Here is a 23,148-nt window from a genome sequence, read left to right as displayed (position 1 = left end):
GTAGAGAAATAATGAGTAAACCATGGCAGTTAACTGTCCCACATTTGCTTGTGCATTGATAGCTTGGCTCTTGAGTTCTGAAATGGGAACTTAGTTCTTGAAAGGCTAGGTTTTTGTAGCATGGTACAAAATTTTTACCAAAAATATAGATTATCGTTTTCATTAATGTGATCATTTTAAAAGTTAGTTTTCTTTCTTTCTGTATCATATGCATAAGAATAGCTCCTTTCTGTATTTTCCCAATGTTTATTGAATAGTAAGTTTGTATTGCACTCAAGCAATCTGCTTAATAAATTCCTTCCTTGGTGTTTTAGTTGTAAATTAATTGACTTCTGACGCTTTAAACCAGTGAGAAATGACTAATGAAGAGAATTTTATCAGTTAAAAAACTATTCCTTTTTAATTTAAAGCACAAAGAAACTCAGGAATAAAACCCATTTTGTAAGATGTATACATCTTGATATTAGTTGCTAAATTTTGGTCTTGTTATTTCAGTTGATGCAGAATTCTTTTTAAAAGCACTGAAATAATACAGATTTTTCTTCACTGTCAGCAGGATGAGATTGTCTGAAGCGAAGAATAGGTATGGTAGTTTTCTTAGACTTTGTGCATCATATAGGCAAGATGCCTATCAAAACATGTACTACATTTAAAATGTCCTCAGAAGTACTGGAAATGCCAAGTACACTGGGAGGACTTGACAAAACTATTGAGAGTAATATTCAATCCTTGAAGTGGTTTCTTCTTATATAGTTAAATATTTTGTTATTTAACATAAAAAGATTGTATTTGCAGTAGGTTGTGTTAGCCTGCTATAAATGTTAGAAAGTTCATTTCCACTGTACTTTAACTTGGAAAAATACAGAAATGAAGTATAAGTAATTATAGCTCAGACTTCAGTAAACTGTCTACTGGATAAATGATTAATTCTAGTAATTCAAAATTGAATTTTTGATTGCTAGTTTTTTGCATATAATATTACACACACATATATTTACTCATATCTTAATATTTATATACGCTTAACATTTTTTATTGTCAGAATGTTCTTAATGACAATTTCCTTACAAATTTTGTTATTGTTTAATTTTTCTTCTACTTTATTTACTTGAGATTTAGATCACATTTATTATAATGTTAATTTCAGAATCTCCTGAGCAAAGGTTAGAATTAAGTGTTAAAGTTGTAATGTGTAACCCTTTGTACTTTTGTCTTTGAAATAAATAGTTTCAATATTTAGATACACTGTGAATCTGCTTACCCTACAGATGTGATGAATGCAGACTGTGCTACCATTTTGGCTGTTTAGATCCTCCTTTGAAAAAATCTCCTAAACAAACAGGCTATGGATGGATATGTCAGGAATGTGACTCTTCCTCTTCAAAGGTAAGGGGTGAAAGCATTGAAGAAATCAGTTCCTTTCATCTTGACAATTTCTCTGTATCACAGCATCCACTTTCTAATTTTAAAAATGAAGAAAACTATATTAAATGATATCGGTTTCCTCTATATAGAATATTTAGCTGTATTGAATGTTCTCTGTATTATTCTAGTATATTAAATGACTTTATAGTAGGATAACATCTCTCTGCTTATTTACTACTTTGAGGCCATAATTGGGGAAAATACTGTTAGTAAAAGGGCTGAACAATAAAATCCTATTTTATTTTGGAGATGATTTATCATAAAGTAAGTAAATATATTAGAGTTGTTTTATAGACTTCAGTACTTAAAATCTAATTTAAACAATCTAAACTTATTTTAACTATGTAGAAAGGATAATAATGAATTAAGTTTAATAGTCTATCTTCTAAAATAAGCTGAATTTCTACAGACTGTCAGTGTTTTACCTTTAAATTATGGCAACCTATAGTTTTATTTACTTATTTAATTTTAAAGAGAGTGAAAGAATAGATAGATTCTTGGTCCTTGTACTCATTTCACAGAAGTGTGCTGAATATATTTGATGAGGACTTAATGGTCAGCTATGGGTTAGCAATATTATTTTTATTACATACAATAATAATGAAAGTAAATCCTTATTGTAATATGTCAGCCATACTTTTTAAATTGGTCAGTGCAGAATTGATAATCAATTATGACAAAATTGATATTATCAGTTAATTATAATTTTACAGTGTTGTCAAATCAGAAATATTTTTAAGTAGTCAAAATTTATTATAGCCTTCTGAAATGTTTTTCTTAGGCTTCAAATTTTTTGGTTATTTACAAAATAGTTTCTATCATGTGGTAATGCTGTGTGCCTAGAAAAGCTGTACATTGTTTCTTTTTCCCTATGGCCTACATTTCTCCTGCATCTCTACTTCTATCCAGCTATTCAAACCAAGTGCCTAGTGTCATTCAGAGAAGCCTCCTCATCCTCACTAGACATAGCAAATTGCTTTTGAGTCTTGGGCGTGCCTCCTTCCTTCCTGGTGTGATAATTTAGTGCCTTCCGTTTCTCACTCTATTACAGTCCCTTTTGATTTAGAAACTCTGAAGTGCTCTTCCAAACTTACTTCTCTTCTTTTGTTCTTTTCACTAGAGGCCTCCAAATGAAGTATGAAACAAAGTGATATTTAACTTAATTCTATGTAACATTCTATTACATTCTATTATAATTTCCATGTCTGAATATATTTTATAATATACATAAAAAGTTTAAAATAAGACTGTAACATTTATAAAAATGCCGTTAGCTTTTATAATACTAATTTCCTCACAACCAACTTTGTTTGGCTTATTTATGTTGCTGTTAAATAGTTAGGGTTTGTGTGGTATTTTATAGAATTGTAGCACTGAAATAGGTACGCAAAAATGAGTGACAAATACACTCGACGTTTTTTAAATTGGTGAATAATTTACCATATTCATTTCATGGCTACATTTAAATAGTAAGTGTCTGGTAACAGAGTAGTGATTCTGAAGATACAGTCACACCTCTGTCTTAAAAATCTTGCAGTGGTTTTCCATCATCCTACATTTACAAATATATCAAACAAAAATCAGAAAGCTTATATTGATGCGTTCTCATCTAACCCCAGATCCTTTCTTGTTTTCTGTCTCATTTATCCTCTTTATTACAAAATGGTCCTGATAGGTTCATATATTTAATTAGGAATGTATATTGAATTTAGTTTTCATATTTCTTGGTTGCTGGATGTAGACAGTCCCTTAGTTTTTTCTTAACTTTCATTCTTACCATTTTTAATAACCATGGGGAATTTATTTTATAGAGTGCAATTTTCTAATATTTTGTGGTATGCATCTCTAATAAGATATAGGGACTGAGGAGATGGCTCAGAAGGTAAAGTGTGGGGTTATAAGCTCAGATCACCAGCATCTACGTAAAAGCCTGGTGTGGCAACCTGTGTCTGTAAGCCTAGCACTGGGAGCAGCAAAGACTGTCAGATTTCTGGAGTTTGCTGTCCAGCCAGGCTAACCAAAATAGTGAGTTCTGGAGAGAGTCTGAATGGTAGGGCAGGATACACGCCATCTACCTCTGACTCCAGCGTGTACACACATAGTTGAGTACACCTATTAAAAGGTATGATGTAAACTAGACTTAGTATTTGTGCTTTTTTAAATATTTTATTAATTTATTCATATTACATCTAAATTGTTATCCCATCCCTTGTGTCCTCCCATTCCTCCCTCCCTCCCACTTCCCCCTTACTCCCCTCCCCTATGTCTGTGCCTAAGGGGGGATCTCTTGTATATGCTCATAGGGTATCAAGTCTCTTCTTGGTGACCTGTTATCTTTCCTCTGAGTGCCACCAGGCCTCCCCATCAAGGGGACATGGTAAAAAATGGGGCACCGGAGATTGTATCAAAGTCAGACCTCACTTTCCACTCAACGATAGAGAATGTCCTGTCCATCAGCTAGGTCTGGGTAGGGGTTCAAAGTTTACTGCCTATATTGTCCTTGGCTGGTGCCATAGTTTAAGCAGGACCCCAGGACCCAGTTCTGCCCGTCATAACGCTCTTCTTGTAGGTTTCCAGGACCCTCTGGATCCTTCTATTTCCCCAGTATTGGGTTCTCCTACAGCAGGCTCTGGATAGAGAGCAAGATGGTCCTGACATTGTATAGCGCGGACCACTTATCCTTGAGAATGTCCAGGCAGATATTGTCCTGGGTGTCCACATTGGGGTGGTAGCAGGGTGTGAAGAACTTCACTGTGGATGCGTTGTAAGGGTAGCCGCTGGGGAACTCTAGGGAGAGTTTGTACCTCAGGTCTTCAAATAACATGCCGGCTGCACCGTGAATGGTTCCTACCCATTTGAACAGGTTGTCTGATTCAGGGAGGGTCATGAGGGTTATCAGTTCCTGCTGTAGCCTCTTGCCCACGCGGCCCCTGGCGGCGCCCCCACTGAGCTGGCTCTCTTGCAAGGGCAGGGCTAAGCTGGCAGCAGCTGGGTCACAGTTTTGAGACGCCATTCCGGGAGCTCTGGCAAGGAGTGCGGAGACTAAAGGGCAACTGCCATAAATTGTAAAGTTTTATGTGTATTATTAATCTTATCTAAATTTTTACATTAGATTTTCAAGAACCACATACATATTATATACCAGCTGATGCAATTGACATTTTTGAAGACTGTAGGATGCCCTTGCGGGTACACAGAGGACGGGGATGCAGTCTATCCTCATGAGACCTCATAGGCTGTGGCCAGATAGATAGGGAAGGGCTAACTCCGCCCCCAATCAGAGGACTAGGGGAGGGGAACAGGGCAGAAGAGTTAGTGAGGGAGGGTGGGAACGGGAAGATAAGAGGGAGGGGATAACAGCTGAGATGTAATATGTGAATGAATTATAATAAATAAAGTATAGGGCTAGAGAGATGGATCAGAGGTTAAGAGCACTAACTGCTATTCCAGAGGTCCTGAGTTCAATTTTCAGCAACCACATGGTGGCTCACAAGCATCTATAATGTGATGAGACACCCTCTTCTGGCCTGCAGGTGTACATGCAGGCAGGGCACTGTATATATATATATATATAAAATAAATAAACGTTTAGAAAATAAAGTATAAAAAATAAAATTACTCAAAAAAACCTAAGTATAAAAAATACAGTTTTAATTGTGTTTTATTTTGTTTTTCTTTTTGTTTATTTTCAATGAACAATTAAAATTCTGTAGCTACTTTCTCACATACTCTGGTGCCTCACCTTTGACCATGTCCCCTGGACGGGGAGACCAGGTGGCAATCAGAGGAAGGACAGCAAGTTACCAAGAAGAGACTTGATACCCTATGAGCATATACAGGGGGAGGTAATCCCCCTCAGGAACAGTCATAGGGGAGGGGAATAAGGGGAAAATGGGAGGGAGGGAAGAATGGGAGGAGACAAGGGATGGGATAACCATTGAGATGTAACAAGAATAAATTAATAAAGGAGGAAAAAAAATAAAATTCTGTAGCTAATGTTTAAAAATAAAATATCACTGTATTTATTTTCAAGTAGAATAGTTTTGACATTTGTGCCTCTTTGGGAACTTAATAGAGCAGTCTCCCCAAGGAGTATCTTGCCACAATACATTAAACAAGCACATTTAATTGAACCTAGTAATATGGGAGATTGAATGTCTAGATTTTATGTATTGTGAAGATTTATGAAAAATATAAAATTAAAATGATGTATCCTTAAAAGTTCTTTTAAATTTCAAGCTTATAACTGACCCATAAAAAGGACTTTCTCATACTTTAACTATTCATTTGACCTCTGGGACTTTACAGGGCGTACAGGTTGAACTATAAGTTTCTGAATTTAGCATTGCTGAAAGAGAAATCATCTTCATGTAAAACACCACCTGGTATTTGTACACAGTGATTAGACCTTACTGAAATGTTCTTCACTACTCTTTTCTGAGTTTTGATTTTCCTTCTTATTATTCAAGATATTCAAAAATCTGTAAAAAGAAAAGAAAGGAAAAGGAAAAGGAAAAGCTTTTTGCACTGTTCTGTACAGTAGCGTCCTGTAGAACAAGTCTGTGATGGAAGATAGACTTGCCTAAAGTCTGAATATTAAATCTGTGGTGTTTTAGTCTAACAGCTTTGGGTCCCTGCTTGCTGGGTGAGTAGGGTTAAGCCTGCAAACTTCTTATTGGTGGAGCTTTTGATGCTAAGCACATTTGTAGTTCCTTTAGCATTTTCCCTAGGAAGGAAAACTGTACAAATGCCTTGTCACCATACTTTTTAAAAGACTGTTGTACTTTAGGGCTACTATTAATTTACCAATTAAATTCCAAAATTATAGATAGTACTGAAGTTAAACAGGAGTTGACCTAGTAGTCCACAAGAGTCTAAAGACTATCTGAGCTATCTAGCAAGACCTGGTTTAATCAAAACAAGCCAACAATAACAAAGTCTATAGGATATTGATGTTTATATCCTGAACTAATTAGTGGGAAAACTGCCAACTCAAAGAAGTAATATGCTTCATTATTCTAGGGGTGTTTTAAAACAGGTGATCTGCTTTCATTCCTTTATAATAGAACTAGAGTCCACACTGATCTGATTAGTTCAATGATCTAAGGTGTTCGCATAGTCATGTAATACAACCAAACATATGCTTCACCAGGACATACCTGGGATGGGATTTCTTTCAGGTAGAATTTGTCAATGTTTATGATGCACCTATTTTGATGTATTTCTTTATAGAATACAAAGTAGTTGAAATATTTTAAAATAAATAATTCCTTCCTAAACTGCTCCAAAATAATTTTCAGAATTAAAATGCTAAATAACTTTTCAAGATATACTTATGGCAAACTTGAAAAAGCCAAGCCATTTTTAAGCTGGGTGGCATGTGGGCCTGATGAGTTTATATTCCATCTGTGGGGTGCCATATGTGACAAGAAACTGAATCGGAATTTAGAGATACCCTACATAGAAAATGCCTCTCAGAAATTACCAATGTCTTTCTGCCCTTTATACTAAAATAGCATTTCATGGTCTGACTTGTTTTCATTGTAGAGAAAAGAGTTGTTTACATATTTAAAATTGAGAAAAGCAAAAGCATATTTTATAATAGTTTTCAGAAAGTCAGTAAAGAGTTCTTTAACCTTAGTAACCTGGCATCTGACATACTAACATTGGTTTATGTAGTAAACCAGTGAATCAGATCATAATGTTATAAATTGAGGAGGAATGTGCTATATTTTAATTGATGTTTACTGTGTCCACAAATCTACTGTGAGTAAAAGTACTCATTTGAAGAGATGGTTAGTCCTGGTTGAAGTAAATTAGCTTATTATAAATAATGAAGACGGCACCTGATTAGTGTCATTTATATCCTTGCTTTAAATGCCAGAGTAAGATTTCAGGCATTCTACTTAAGACATGGGTAATTTGCTCACTCTAGTTTAGGAAGTATGTAGTTTATATAGTTTATCATCATATGGACCTGTCTGTGATATATATCTTCTTTCCTAACTTGTATGTTGTACCTTAAGAAAATATTTTGCCTATCAGATAATTTTTTTTTGTTTTGGTTTTCTTTATTGTACAACAATATGATATTTTCCTATATATGTGTCATTGTGAGATACATTTCTTTAAAGTAATCCTGAAGCCTACGCTAAACTGACTGAACTCGGAGAGTTAACAGAATGGAGTCTTTGCCAAGGCTGATGAAGAGTTACAGACTGGGAATTGTAGACAGTGCATATGCACTGTGATGTCATGTTACTTGCATCTCAATGAATTCATATTTTAGCAATTCTAAAATTAGGATGTATATCCCTAAGGATTTTGTATTTTTAAGTGATCATTCATTTTCCATAAAGGTTTGTCATTAAATATGATCAGAGGTGATGTGTAATGAGAAAGCAGTTAAATTATAATAAGATCAGAATATGCCTGTGAGGTAGAAGAAAGGGCCTGTATATATTCTGGGAAAATAGATGGCTCAGATCTTAGCTACAGTGCTATGACCTTCAGCAAGTTACTCCAGTTCTATAAGGCTGAGCTTGTTCCTTGGCAATGGGGTTGAAAGTTCAGAATTAATGACATGTTCAATATAAGAGATGTTTTTATAATGCATTGTGAAACACAGTTTCCTGCTCATTACGTTGCCTTTTTACATACTAAGTAGAGTTTTCCTGTTTCTTTCAGAGTTTTATATTAAGTAGTGTGAATTCATGTCTAACTTTCTACCCAGAAAAATATCCTAGAATTAAAAGGCAATGATAGCTATCCTTATAATTAACACATTTCTAAACCAGGGCATTTGATGGTTCTCTTAACTATTAAATTTATATGTTACTTTAGCTATCATGTGTCCTATATATTTTGTGTTAAATATAAATATAAATATAAAGTCCTCTGAATTTTAGGACTGGCTCTGTCAGGTCTAACGGGAATAATAGGAAGGGATTCAAGTGATGTGAGCAAAAGAGGAACATCAGAAACTATTTTGTTTAATTTAAAACCTGCTGAAGTAATAGGTGAAGAACATCTCCAAGACTATGAAGACATTAGTTCATTTTAATTTATTGTACTTTTAGCTGGAAACTGAAGCAAGAAGATAAAATACATTAAATTTGAAAATAATACCAGCCAAAGAAAGGCTGGATCAGGCCAGTGAGGTGGCTCATTGGGTAAAGGCACTTGGTATGCAAGCCTGACAGTCTAGAGTATGAGTCAGTAATCCCAGTGTTCCTACAGAGAGATGGGGGTAGAAAGGGAGTATGGCTGGGCGCTCACAGGCCAGTTAGCCAGTGGTATGCAATGAGGCAAGAATGGCAGAAGAGAACCCCTCAGCAAGGTTGAGTTAGAGGCTATTCCTGAAAGCTAACCTCTGACTTCTACACTCAGACCGCAACAGGAGCTCTGTGTGTGTGTGTGTGTGTGTGTGTGTGTGTGTCTGTGTGTGTGTGTGTGTGTGTGTGTGTGTGTGTGTGTGTGTGATACAAAAAAAATTCTTGAAAAATAACATGTGTTCATTTTGTCAAGGTATATGGGTTTTGTTTGTGTACGTGTTTATTTAGGAGACAAGGTCTCACTATGTAGCAGTGTCCTCAGGCTTTCTACAATACACTACCTTGAACTTGACTTTGCATATTAAGTGCTGGGATTGCAGGGCTGTGTTGCTATGCCCAGTGTGGTGCATACATTCCTTATAAAATTTTTTTCAGATGCCGTAGTGATACTTAGACAATGAGCTTATATCAACAGAATATCCTTTGATTGCACTTAATTTTAAGTTTTTTAAGCACAGGCATGGGGAAATTCTGTTCTAACAGATTATTCTAGAAATAGGGTATATGTATAGAGGTAAATATATTTGTAGATTGTTTTTGAGTTGACTATAAAACTAGGAAGTAATAATTCAAAATAGCAATAATGTTTAAAATAATAAAATAATTAGATACAATTCTGCTTTAAAGGTACATATTTCTGTTTTCCCTTTGTTTCTTCCTTCTCACTCCACTTTTCTGAATAAAGTTGGAGTCAGTAAAGAAATCACATACAGCCATCAATAATGTTACATTGTTGACTGTTAGTACTTGAGAGTCTGAAGCCAAAGGATCATGTACTAATTCAAGGCCAGCCAAGGGTTGCTACATAGAGACCTCGTGTCACTAGATGAAACAAAACAAAATGTAGATATATTTCGTGCCATAAGGTAGGACATGATCATTGTGGAATACTGAGAATGGTTTTATAAAATCATTTCTATTTACCTGCAATTATAAAGGCTGGTTACTACCTTCCTACTTGACCACTGTGTTATATAGCAAATTCCTCAAGATTATTGTGTATACCGTATACAGGTTCTTATTTATTTTATTTTATTTTTATTTACGTGTTTATTATATGCCTTTGAAGACTCTGAATCCCTTATAGCTGATACTGGTGAGCCTCTCAATTTTGGTCCTGGGAAACAAACTGGAGTCCTCTACAAAAGGAGAAAGTACTCTTAACCACTGAGTCATCTCCCTAGTTCCCATTTGTCCATGCTCTTTATTTAAAAAAAATTCTTTAATGTTTTTATTTTTTAAATTTATTCACTTTACATCCCTCCTCTCCTCTCAGCCCCATCCTCCCTCTCTCTTCCCCTATCCTGCCCTTTCTAGCCCTCAGAAAAGGGGAGCCCCCCTACCCACACTAACTCATCACAACATACCAAGTAGTGTCAGGGCTGACTGAGCACATCCTCCTCCATGGTGGCCTGGTGAGGAGCCCAGGGGGAAGCGATCAAAAGCATGCAATAGAGTCCATGTCAGAGACAGGTGCCCCTCCTTTTACTAGGGGACCCACATGAAGACCATGATGTCCATCGGGTACATATGTGTAGGAGGCCTAGGTATATAGTCCATGCATGGTCTTTGGTTGGTACTTTAGTTTCACAAGTCCTTCTGGGGCCTGGTAAATTGGCTCTGTTGGTCTTCTTGTGGAACTCCTGTACCCTCTGGGTCCCTTTATCCTTCCCCCTGTTCTTCTGTGAGGCTCCCTGTGCTCTGCCCAATGTTTGGCTGTGAGTCTCAGCATCTGTTTCTATCCATTGCTGGGTGAAGCTTCTCATAGGACAGTCATGCTAGGCTCCAGTCTGCAGGTATATCAGAGTGTTCTCAGTAGTGTCAGGGGTTGGCTCTCTGCCATGGGGTGGGTCTCGGGTTGGGCCAGGCATTGATTGATCATTTCTTCCATCTCTGTTCTATCTTTATCCCTGCACATCTTCTAGACAGGGAGGAGAACACCACCCCACCACACAGAAGGAGAATCTGTGTTAAGGCAGGTGCTGCCTGGCAAGATGGACGGCACATTAACTATCAGACTTGGAAGAAGATGATAGATCTAAAATGTATTTTAGATGGGTCAAGTCTTAACTATGTGAAGTTTGTTGTAGTTGTGAAGTTGAAATAGACCAGAGCTGCCCACACTACATTTAGTCTCTGTGCAAAGACATTCTGATTTGTGTAGTAACAGCCACTTTGTTTACATCCCAGGATATTTGTGTAGTTTCTTATTCTTAGTATCAACACTCCTTTGCAGTAAAATGTTTATTTTTTGTTTAGTTTTGGGGTTGTATTTTAGTTACAACATCTGTCCCTTCCTTTTTTTTCCCCCTTTAAGCCTTCCTTCCATTAATCTTCACAACTTCCCTTCAAATTCAGTTCTAATTGTATGCACATATATGTATTTGTATATGCATTTATACTTTTAAATATAGCCTGTTGAGTCCATCTGATGCTCCTCGTATGTATGCATTTAGGGCTGAGGATTTGGCACTGACAGCTGATTGGTGTGTTTCTCCCGGGGAAGGATCTGCTCTCCTGCTCCCCACTTTACTCCGTTGTCTGGAGTTCCTCTTGCAGGGCTGGGGACTTGTCAGCTTTCTTCACTGTCCAGTTTGGTGTGCTTTTTGGTATCGTCCTTGTTCAGTTCATATTTGGGCAGTCATAATTTTTTTAAATTTTCAAATAGTGTCTTGTTTGTAGGTGAACTAAATGCTAATATAACACCACTCTGGTTCATTTGGATTAACTTGCTCATGTTGTATAAATTCTTTTGTTCCCTAGCCATAGTATAAAAGTAATCATCCCACCTATAAAAAGTCAGCTAAAACAGGTGTGTGTGTGTGTGTGTGTGTGTGTTCATTCTCTTCTGTTTACATATATGTCCTAGCTCTGTGATCTTTTTTGTTGTTGTTGTTTTTATTTCATACACTCCTAAATTGTAAGTTAAATGTGCTGTTCCTTAGCACTGCTTTATATGTTAAATTTAATCTCTGATTACTAAAGATACAACCTCTTAGTGTTCTTAAACGTTTATTTTAGGCTTACACCTTTGTTGTCATATACTAAATGTACCTGAGATAACTGCTACACATGATTCTCTGCTTCCTTAGTTTGAGAATTTGTTATAGTATTCTTATAGAGGTGATTTGTATTTACAATCACTTTGAAAAGTCAAATCTGCATCAAGGCATTTTTTGTCAGCAGCATGTTCTTTTCTCAGTTCTTCTCTCTTGTTTTTTCCCCTGCCTTTTTTGGGGGGAGGGTTGGTACCTTTGAGAGAGGATCTCATATAGCTCTAGCTGACTTTGGTCTCATATGTAGTTGAGGATGACCTTGAATTCCTGCTACCTTGCCTTAAAAAAAAAACAAACTGGATTTATAGGCACTCACCTGCCATATGCAGCCACTTTTGAGCCATTTCTGAGTTCTTGAAAGGTTTACTATTCTCTCAACGATAAAAAACAAATAATATTTTTACTGTATTCCTAAAGTCAGAATTATAATGTAAGTGTTGCAGCTCTGAAGGGGAAGGCTTCACCCTTAGAAGTTCTGCTCTAGCTGCTGGGAAAGTTCCCCCAAGTGAAAATGATACAGCTCTGCTCCAGAATGCATGCTGGCAGTCAGGAGCCAAGGACTACCTCAGAGTCAGCCACACAGCAAACCTCACACAAGAGGTTTATTGGGAAGGGAAAAATCTCAGGAGGGTGGCTGCCCCTGCTCTGGTGAGAGGCAGAAAATAACTAGGCAAAACACAGGGTTTATAGAGGGTTTCATGGGGGGCGGGGTGGAGTCGTGGGTGGCCTGGGAATGAGGGCAGGGCCCTGGCCACTCTCCTGCCTTGGGGCTGGGAATAGCCATCACAACCTTTAGAAAACAACTGACCATTAAGGCCTTTAGGGAAGAGGGGTGGGTGGGCTGGAATGGAAGTTATAGCTGTTTTAGCTCTTACAGCCGGCTGCTGGAGCTCCTGGTGGAGGGGGCCAGGACTGCCCCTTGTGTGTCTTGAGGGATTACAAAGTGTACAAAGTTTACATCTGTATTTATGTATCTGTATTTATAAATCTATTCTCAGGATGTATAGGTATCATGTAACAAGTTAGGAGTATAAGGCATCAAACTTTTTTTATTTTCTTAATGTAATTAGGCAGTTCCAAGAGCCCACAGTGGTGAACTGCTCCTTAATAACTCAGTTTAAAATTCACCATATCTATCCTGCCACTCCCTTAAATATAATTAAATTTGTTCCACTCTATCTAAGACAGTTAAAGAAGATGAATAACATAGCTTTCACAGGAAGGGAGAGTGCTGTATCATTTATAAACGTTTCCCAGGCCAGGCATAGTGGTGCAAACCTTTAATCTCAGCATTCGAGAGGGAGAGGCAGGCTGTGAGTTTGAAGCAGAACCTCATGGGAAGATCTGTGAAGAGACCAGAAGGTAGGGACTCTTGTAGCAGTGTTCTCATGAGAATTAGCCGGGATCAGAATGCCATGCCCTACCTCAGGAAACAGCGCGGTTAATGGCCCAAAGACCTCAAGCCTAGTTGTTCAATACTCTAACACTGCCAAGCATCCAGCACAGGAATTCTTAGATTAGAGGGAAAAAAATCATGTCCATAGCAGCCAGCCTAACTCCTAGATCCTAGTTTCTCCGCAATCCATAGACTGAATTCCTTGTGTGCTTCTTCTGTGAGACTATTCATTTTGGCTTTCAGCAGGGCTTTCTTTGTGCTGTTATCATTTGGGTCCAGGTTCTCTGCATGCTGAATGGAAAGTCTTATGGCAGGGTTTTTCTCTACTCTCTCAAAGACAAAGAACCAGGTGTTAAACATATCTTTTATAATATTTTAACTTCCTGTTTTTCCACAGATAGCCTGTTTCCTGCTTATTTATTTTGAAATTATTTTTAAACCATTATTCTGCCAAAAGGGAATATATAAGTAGTGAAGCTCCTGCACCCTGCATTGTGCTTTTAAGCCTGAGGCTAGTTATTGATGCACAAAACTTGTCTGGCGCATAAATCTGTGCCAGCCATGGCCCAAATATGCAGAAAAAAATCTATTCAACGAATTTAAGCATCATATATTTTTAGAATCATTTCTGTTCCTACCTAGTTTACTCAGTATTTCTGTTAATATATAAATGTTGATTATAGCAGATATTTTTAAAGTAGAATTTAATTTAACTTTAAAATCTTTACTCCTGAAGTGAAGAATACCTGGTTAGTCTAAATATGCATAATTAATCTGAAAGGAAAAAAATGTTTTTTGCACAAAATTGTACAGGCAATTGTAGCCCACATATGCTCAAATATTTCCTTTGTCTTTGAAGACATTCTGTATGTTTACAATGCTTCAATAATTTATTGAATAAAATTCTACAAATTATTCATAAGCTGTGCTGAGTCTTCTGTTATATGTTGGAATATAATAAAATAACAACATATAACTCTTGAGCCTAAAAGTTTACACTATAGAATTTCTGTGAAATACTATCCGGCTGTCATAATTTTCTTCAAATGTTATATTATCCACAATTTATTGTTAATTCTTGGAGCTGTGAACAGTGCTTCTGACCTCTCAGCCCCTGAAGTACCTTCTAGTTACATTCAATGCTTTAAAACCTCTGTCCTAATTTGTACACATATGTGATTTTTTTTTATCAGTATCTAGCAAATTCCAGACACGAGGAGGAGTTTAAAATCTTCACTGTAGTTGGGCTAGATCTCATGAAGAAGATTACTTGGAAAATTCTTCTCAGTTATGATGAACAGTGCACCAGTGAACTGGGTTTGTTTAGAAAGTGAATATTACGCATCCATAGTTGTTCTCGCATTTCCTGTGCGTGCAGGTGGTTGTGCATGTGCATGTGATTGAACATACCTATGTAGAAGCCTGAAGACAGCCTCCTGCACGCATTCCTCGGGATTCCTACACCTTCTGTCTTGGCCTGAAGCTTGCTGAGCAAACTAGGCTGTCCCCCCTCAAACTCAGTCAGCTACCTGTAGCCACTTCCAAACAAGCTTCGCAGGTCCTGTCGGCTTTTGAAATATTTAAGCTATTTTTGTTAGAATAGACTTGATTATGTGAGAAATTTTTTTTCTTTTTCAAATAAAAAGGAGAAACAACAACTACTAATTTGAGTTTGCTGGCATTTATATGTTAAATAATTAGAAAACTATTAATATGTTCCAAATGCTTTTAAATTTTTTTTATTGATAAGAAAAACTAGCTTAGAGATTCATGGTAACCATGGATTTACATGGCTGGTTAAAAGCAGAACAGTGTCCCGGTCAGTGTTGGCCAGTGAATGCTCCAGCTGCCAGCATTTATTAGTAGAGCTTATCAATATTTTCAGAAGTACGATATTGTTACTTGATAAATCCAGTGGTTAATAGTGACTCTGTGCTAAAATACAGACATGTAGAACCACTTTGTGAAACGCATATTACACATTGTCAGGTGGAGTAGCTTTGTAAATAGCTAAGTAAAACCTGACAAAAACAAACATTTCTTACTTTCAGTGTTCTATGAAAGTAGGTGCACAAAACCGATTTATCACTGACAGGGACCTCACCTCTAAATTGACTTGGTGACCCCTCTGGTCCCTCACCTTGGTTGTATTCTGTATTACTTAGTTTGGTTTTGTCGTTATTGTTGTTTGTGGTTTTTGAAATAGGGTCTCATAGAGCCCAAGCAGGCCTCAGACTGGTTATGTAGCCAAAGAGGCTTGGCTTGCTGGTTCTCTCTGCCTGTGCCTCCAGAGTATTGAGATTGCCTTGTGTAACACTGTGAGAGTTCATGTGGCACATTATTTCCGCAACAGTCAGTCTTTTGGATATACTTGATGTCCTTATGCTAGTCAGTATGTGTGCTCAGAGATAAAGTCTCAGAAGTAAATTGTTAACAAAACTGAGTAAGAAAGGAAGTGAGGTCATCCCCCTGCCTCAGTTTCTTTGTGTTAAAATGGAGACAGTAATCACTGTCTGCGTAGTTAAGCTTCTGGAGGCTCCTTTGTTTATTCTTTATTGTCTAGGGAGGCAAGGGCTAGGCTGAGTGGTCACTTGTCCATAAAAAAAAAAAATTAAATATTTCTTTCATTGAGATTGAGGTTGAAATTTATATTGATAAGTCATTTAATACTTCTGAAGCACTGATAGCGGCACTCCCTGTGTTTTCATCCTTTTTCTTTTAATTTGAAGCCCATTTAATTTATTAAAATACTATGTTAACTTACTGGAAATGCTCTTTGTCTTTTTTTCCCTGTTGTAACTCAAACTTTGTTAAGGAGTAACAATTTTCTGTGTTGGCAATGCTAAATGTAACTTAGCTTTCATTTCATTGCTGCGGTTAGGTTTCCAGAGCCTGCTTTAGGAGATAAACCCATGGCAAATGAAGACAGCATTCATTTTCCTTCTACCTCAGGCCACACAAAATTGATTGGGGTAATAAAATGACAGCACCTTGTAATATACTGAAGGCTCTTTAATTCGAAAACCAGTTCCAGCCTGATTCCGAGCTTGTTTAAAGCTAATTTATGGCTTACATAATTTTCAGCTGGCTGACCAAGGTAAAATGTGATTTATGAAAATTGATAAAGAATTAACTTATGATACATTCAGATGTGTCTTGTTAAAGTCAGATGGTTTTAAAAAACAGAAGGTGGCGGGGGAGAAGGAGACAGAAATAGTAAGCATTTTTTTCTTTTTTGTGTAGGTAACACTATTAACAGTAGCTTAATTTCTCAGCATGCTGTGTCTAGACTAGCGTCCTGTCTTTTCTTTGTAAAAATCAGTTCCATTTTGCATTTTTAAAAAATGTTTCAATTTTCATGACATTAAGGTCAATTTGATAAGATTGGATACCATTGGCGCTGCTATGGCTGCCACAGTGCTGAGTAGTGGAGAGCCTGCTGGGTAGTTCAGTCAGCCAGTGTTGTCATAATGAGTGTCTCTCTCAGGTACATGCTGAAAGGATTCTGAGATCTTCACATGCATATGAACTCTTATATTATATTATATTATATTATATTATATTATATTATATTATATTATACTATACTATATTACATTTAATCACTTTAAGTAGTAATTAATATATCCTTCCTAATTAAGTGCTCTGTACTATGAATGAGGACTGGTTTTCAGAATTGTTGTCAGCATTCAAAACTAGGGAATAGATGGTATAAATAATTTATATGGTTATTATGCCTTACCTTTATAAAAGACAGTGGAGGACTGGCATGGGTAGGTTGCTGTTTGTTTGTTTTGTTTTTTACATTTTGCCATATCCTAACATTGTAATCCTGATAACTCTAAACTGGAAGTAGTGACTCATAACTATAATCTTAAGACTCAGAGGCTGAAGCAGGAGGATTACTGTAAGTGCCATTTCAATAAGGCCTACAGAATGAGACTACACCAAAACCATGTCTGTAGCACTAAAATTTCAGAGGAAAGTATTTCTTTAGGAAATGTTTGAGGTGATGATGGGGAAAAACAGTTATGAAACACTAGCATAAATCACTTTACTCTTGATCATTTCATTAATATTGCTTCACAAATATTTCTTCAATATTATGTGTTAAGCTGTTTTTGTTGCAAAGCCACTTCTGTGTTCTGAACAGAGTTTGCATAGGAATAATTAAAAAGTAAATAATATATTCATTTTTACTGTCATCTGCTGTTTTTCATTGGGATTATAACCCATACATGCTATGGCAGATAATTGCCACTGGTGATAATTCAGTTTACAATATTTTTAACATTACCACAGTGTGAAAGGGTTATTCATTTAGTATAACACTCGGGTGGAATTATGAAAGTTGATCTCTTCCTGGAGTGGCAGGTTATACAACCCTGTCTTGATGCTGGGCGAAGGCAGCAAGTAAGTGGCAGCTTCCACTCAGTCACATCAACATGAACTGCAGGTAGCTCCAGTGTGCTGTGCTTCTGGACTCCCGTGTTCAGTAGATTTTGGTGTATTGGTGCATTTTTGGCTTGCAGTATTTTCCTTTGAAAATGAGTTTATTAAGTTCTTAGAGTCTATTTCTCATTAGAAACAGAATCAATTAAAAAATGAAAGGCTTAACTTTTTTTCACTCAAGCTTTATGATATTGTAGAAACATAGAGGCAAACCAATTATATAATGAGCAAAGTTAATGTTTAAGAGAATGAAATATAACAGCAGTATTTCATGATATATATCACATACACATTGCTATACTAAACATTTAATTGCTAAAACATTTCACTTTTAATTTCAGCATAATATCCAAGGGGGAAAATGTGAGTACTGTTAAGTCTTAGTAAGAATAGCTTTTATCTGTTTGCGATGAGGTCTCAGGAAGCACGAGCTGACTATAAGCTCACTGTGAAGCTCACTGTGAGCTGGCCAGGAACTTGCCTTGTAAAGCAGGCTGGTCCTTTGTGTGAGTGCAGCATCACAGGTGTGACCCAGCCGCCATCCCCAACTTTATCTAAGGAAAAGCATTTTTTTTTATTGCTTTTTACCTTCTTTGACAGTCTGTAGGCTTCAATCCTGAATTTTACATTCAACCTCATTTTTTGTTTGTCTCATTGGTGCTAAAATTTAAACTAATAATGTTTTTGAGATTTTCTTTTTTACAATTTTACGTCTTTCTAACTGAATTTGGAATCATGTGACATGTGATTTAAGTGAACTTGGAACTCAAGTCACCCATCCAGGGACAAACAAATGATTGTTATTTTCCCTTTGTATTTTAAATCTCTTGCAAAAGGTATTTCTAAAACAAAATTTTCTTTTTTCCTCCAGCCTGAGTTTTAAAGTTTCATAAAGTAAAGCCTCTAGAGATATAATTTATTTTCTTCAGGGAAAGGAGAGTATAAAAGATAAAGTTGCTGGTTTCATATAACTAATAAATACGTTAAAAAAAACTATAGAAAATTCCACTTTTACAGAAGCTGACTGGCTTGGGTAACTTTAAAATTTCCTCAAACATTGAAGTGAGTTGTATATTTTTTTAAAGTTACAGATTTAGTAGCTACAGAGAAATACTAAGAAAGACTAAGATAATCTCCGGCATTATTGTTATTAAAAATAGTCCCTTTGGTTTGGTCTTGGAGACTTTCACCATGGCGTATCGCAGCCAGGGTCAGAAGATGCAGAGAGTGATGGTGCAGCCAACCAGCCTCATCATCAGATACTTGCAAAATATATCTTATTCAGATGTGGCTGTATGAGCAATGAACATGCCTGTAGAGAGCTGTATATTGGCTTTGATGAGCACACGAACCTCATATTAGATGCTGCAGAAGAGATTCATTCAAAAACAAAGTCAAGAAAACAACTGGGTTGGATCATGCTAAAAGGAGATAACATTACTGTGCTGCAAAGTGTTTCCAACTAGAAATGGTCAAGCACTGGAGGAGTTGCGTAGGCAGTTCAGTTTTCTTAAAGGTGTCTTCCGCATCGAGAATAGTCTGAAATGTTTATTTGTATTGCTTTAGTGGCCATTATCCGCTGATAATAAACGCTGTAAGATTGTCTTTGTTTTGGGGGGGGGGGGGAAAGGACCTTCATTTGGATTTTATCCTTCACAATCACTACATTTCAGTGTGTACTCATTTCTTTCTTGCACCGTTTGAGGGTAGTTGATACATGACTTGATCATTTACATGTTGCAAGAGGATTAATTCTTAAGCTCAATTTTTGACTTGAGTAATCTTACATGTGGACTTTTAGAAGAACAAGATCAGTTTTGCATAAATAAGTAAACTAATTGTCATACTTTGGTGAATCCCACATTTGAAAGAGGATTAAAGACAAAAAGAAATAAATCATTAGTATTTGGTGTGAAATCCAATGTAAAAGAGTTTGAAAAGTTGAATTGTATTTAAATGAACAATGAATCATTTTCACACTAATCCTAAAGTGTTGCTTTAAATGTTAAAAGGTAGATAGTGTGCCAAGAATTAGTCTTTGAATAAGTGAACAATAAATGACAATATAAAACAAGAGTGGCAGGTAACTTGATATCCTCTAAGATAATACTGAAGGCAAATGATTGCAGAATAAGGGAGGTTGGTAAATTTTTCCATGGGACATGGCTTGGCTCACTTTCTTTTTTTCTTTTTTTGAGACAGGGTTTGTCTGAGTAGCCTTGGCTGTCTTGGACCCGGCTGGCCTCGAACTCACAGCAATCCTCCTGCCTCTGCCTCCCTGGGATTATTGGCACCCATCTTAGCTCCCTTTTCCAATAGTGTACTAATGCATCACTGAGAAGGAAGTCGTGAAACCCTATTGTCTGTGCACTGGTCCACGGGCTACACACTGACGTTTACCCTTCTCGTCCTTCCTGTGTTCAGTTTTCTTGTGTTCTGTTCCATATTATCTTTAAACACAACTTACTAAGTCTGCATATTTGTCAAGACTGTGTAATTGAGTACAGTCCAGACTGAGTTGTAGGTCTACATGTTGCAGTAGGTTTCTGGGTATATTAATACAGACACAGAGTGAAGGAGTTGTAATCTAGAAAAAACTAAAATTTCTTTTGTTGCACGTTTTGTGTAGATTGTTCATTTTATTCCTTGGGATATGTCAAAAGAGTAAGTCATTTTTATTGATTTGATACAAAGTAAGATATTAAGCTTTCCTTGCTCTGTGTTATATTGCCTGAAATTCACTAAATCCTGAATGGATATATGAGTCCCACAAGCATTTTTATCACCTTAACAGATTTTATTCTTTGACATTAGTTTCATGTTGCATCAGTGCAATAAGGCAGATTTATTCCTAGATATTAGTATCTTCATGTTTAAATTTTTAAACCTATTTTGAACTTGCTTACTTTTAATTCTTATAATTTTTAAATATGTATCTTTCTTGATTGCATTATTTGATACAAGTTCTTTTTTAATTTTCACCACCTTCTTTTTCTCAAAGTGTTGCCTGCTAAAATTGAAGTCTTGTTTCATGAAAAGAAAAACAAAAATCCAAACTCCCAGTGTATTTTTCTTCAAGTGAGCTGACTGTGAGAATCACTTATCTCCTAAATTTTAAGGGGCAATAGTTTGAATATTTAAAAAGCAGAAATTGCAAGGATAAAGTGAATAAGTAAATATATAGGTTTGCTGGCTATTAATTTTCAGTTTGTGGGATTTGGTGTGATACTAAATTATTACTGGATTTCCTCCAATATATCCTTTAGACATTAGTTTTATTATTACTAGAACTTGGGAAATATGAACGCATAATACCTCAAATACACAAAACCGCAAATATTTAGTTTTCTTGGCAACTTTAGCCCGCTTGGATTTCAAAGCCAGTAGTCATGCTTGACGCGCTTTCCTGTTCTCACAGTGGTGGAATACATAGCTGGTATTCAGTGCACCATAATGGGCCATTTTTATCTTCATCTTGCTTCTGCTCTGTTTATGTAGGGTAAGTAGTTATGCTTTCTTGGTTTTCAGAGCCGGAAGATTCAGATAGACTAGGTTTGAAGTATCAGCTATAATTTATTGTTTTAAAAAAGGAAAGAAAAAGAAAAAAAAGATGTTATACTGATACTGTTTGGAAAAGAAAACCATCTAAATCATTTCAGCCGCAAGCTTATAACCAAGATAGCATCCCCATTTCCTTCTTGAGAGTTTCTCGGTAAAGTAAGAAAGCACTGCAATAGTTATGTTAATAGTTCATGGTTTTCTACTTTACGTTCTTAGAACAGGTCATTTTCTTAAGTGGCACACGATAACATTACCTATTGGTCTAATGCCTATTTATGTTTTGGGGTTATCAAGTATATGAGTAGGAAAATCTAGAACTTTCTTTAATCTGCTCACAGAAAATGTATCCCCATCATTTACTACTGCTTAGATTTTTGATGGACAACTAAATACTTGTACAGAATACGAGCACGCTACACTATTACTTAATCTGTACTACTTAAAGATTTAGAAATAATAAAATCTCAGATGTGTTGGAAATAATTGCCTTGTTTTGAGAATTCAGATGGCTTTCCTTGATTTTGACTTCATATGAGTCCTTCTATACTTCCATTCTTCCATACCACTGTTACCTGATGTCCAGCCGTGAGTGCCAGCATCTGTCCTGATCCCATACTGGGTGGAATCACTCAGGACATCTATGTTTGACTAATATCTACTTATAAGTGAGCATATACTATGCATGTCATTCTGGTTCTGGGTTATCGCATTCACTCAGTTCCATCCATTTGCCTGCAAATGTCAAGATTTCCTTGTTTTTAATAGCTGAGTAGCATTCCATTGTATAAATGTACCACAGAGTCTTTATCCATTCTTCAATTAAGGGACATCTAGGTTGTTTCCAGATTCTGGCTATTATGAATAAGGCTGCTATGAGCATAGTTGAGGTATATGTCCAGGAGTAATATAGCTGGGTCTTGAGGTAGCACTATTTACAATTTTTGAAAAGTGCCAGATTGATTACCAAAGTGGTTGTACAAGTGTGCACTCCCACCAGCATTGAAGAAGTGTTCCCCTTTCTCTACATCCTCACCAACATGTGCTGTCACTTGAGGTTTGATCTTAGCCGTATGATAGGTGTAAGGTGGAATCTCAGAGTCGTTTTGATTTGCATTTCCCTAAGAATGTTGAACATTTCTTTAAGTGTTTCTCAGCCATTCAGTATTCCTGTTGAGAATTCTCTGTTTAGTTCTGAACTCCCTTTCTTAGTTGGGTTATTTGGTTTGGTGGTGTTTAATTTGTGAGGTATATATATATATATATATATATATATATATATATATATATATATATATATATATATATATATATATTTGGATACTAGCCTTTTGTCAGATGTAGAGTTAGTGAAGATCTTCTCTCAGTCTGCAGGCTGTCATTTTGTTCTGTTGACAGTATCCTTTGCCTTACAGAAGCTTTTCAGTTTCACAAGGTCCCATCTATTACTTGTTGACCTTAGAGCCTGAGCTGTTGGTGTTCTGTTCAGGATGTTGTCTCCTGTGCCAATGAGTTCAAGGCTCTTCCCCACTTATTCTTCTAACAGATTCAGTGTGTCTGGTTTTATGTTGATGTCTTTAATCCACTTGGACTTGAGTTTTGTTCAGGGTGATAAATATGGATCTACATGCATTTTTCTACTTGTAGCCATCCTGTTAGACCAGCACCATTTGTTGAAGATGCTATTTTTTTCCATCGTATGGAATTGACTTCTTTGTAAAAAAAAAAAAAAATCAGATTTCCATAGATGTGTGGATTTATTTCTGAGTCTTCAATTCGATTCCATTCATCAACCAGCCTATTGCTGTGCCAGTACCATGCTGTTTTAATTACTGTGGTCTATAGTACAGCTTGTGATCAGGGATAGAGATTCCTCCAGAAGATCTTTTATTGTACAGGATTGTTTTAGCTATTCTGGGTTTTTTTG

At 36.4% G+C, this 23,148-nt stretch overlaps 2 protein-coding genes and 1 pseudogene across 6 annotated transcripts in view; 2 read left to right on the top strand and 1 right to left on the bottom strand.

Annotated features, from left to right (window-relative positions):
• The window catches only part of PHF14 (PHD finger protein 14), a 141,275-nt gene that overhangs the window by 106,899 nt on the left and 11,228 nt on the right, over positions 1 to 23,148 (top strand). For all 4 annotated transcript variants that reach the window (XM_084787246.1, XM_084787249.1, XM_084787248.1 and 1 more), the window contains one exon: positions 1,269 to 1,386. In XM_084787246.1, coding sequence (XP_084643372.1) covers positions 1,269 to 1,386 — 118 coding nt within the window. The remainder of the gene's footprint in view (positions 1 to 1,268; positions 1,387 to 23,148) is intronic.
• Positions 3,711 to 4,713, bottom strand: LOC311599440 (ubiquitin-conjugating enzyme E2 C-like). Its single transcript, XM_084785352.1, has one exon. It carries the CDS (start codon positions 4,436 to 4,438, stop codon positions 4,043 to 4,045), a length of 396 nt encoding a protein of 131 aa, XP_084641478.1. The 5' UTR covers positions 4,439 to 4,713; the 3' UTR covers positions 3,711 to 4,042.
• On the top strand, positions 18,855 to 19,253 carry LOC311599463 (small nuclear ribonucleoprotein E-like; annotated as a pseudogene). Its single transcript has one exon. The product of its transcript is annotated as a small nuclear ribonucleoprotein E-like (transcript).

The sequence above is a fragment of the Acomys minous genome, assembly GCF_964271855.1.
Source record: "Acomys minous genome assembly, chromosome: 6".
NCBI classification, from domain to species: Eukaryota; Metazoa; Chordata; class Mammalia; order Rodentia; family Muridae; genus Acomys; species Acomys minous.
Note: the sequence above shows the minus strand (reverse complement) of the source record. Positions and strands in the feature narration are given on the sequence as shown.

Coding starts and splice junctions, on each gene's coding strand:
- LOC311599440 (XM_084785352.1), bottom strand. CDS start 4,438: ATGGCGTCTCAAAACTGTGACCCAGCTGCTGCCAGCTTAGCCCTGCCC.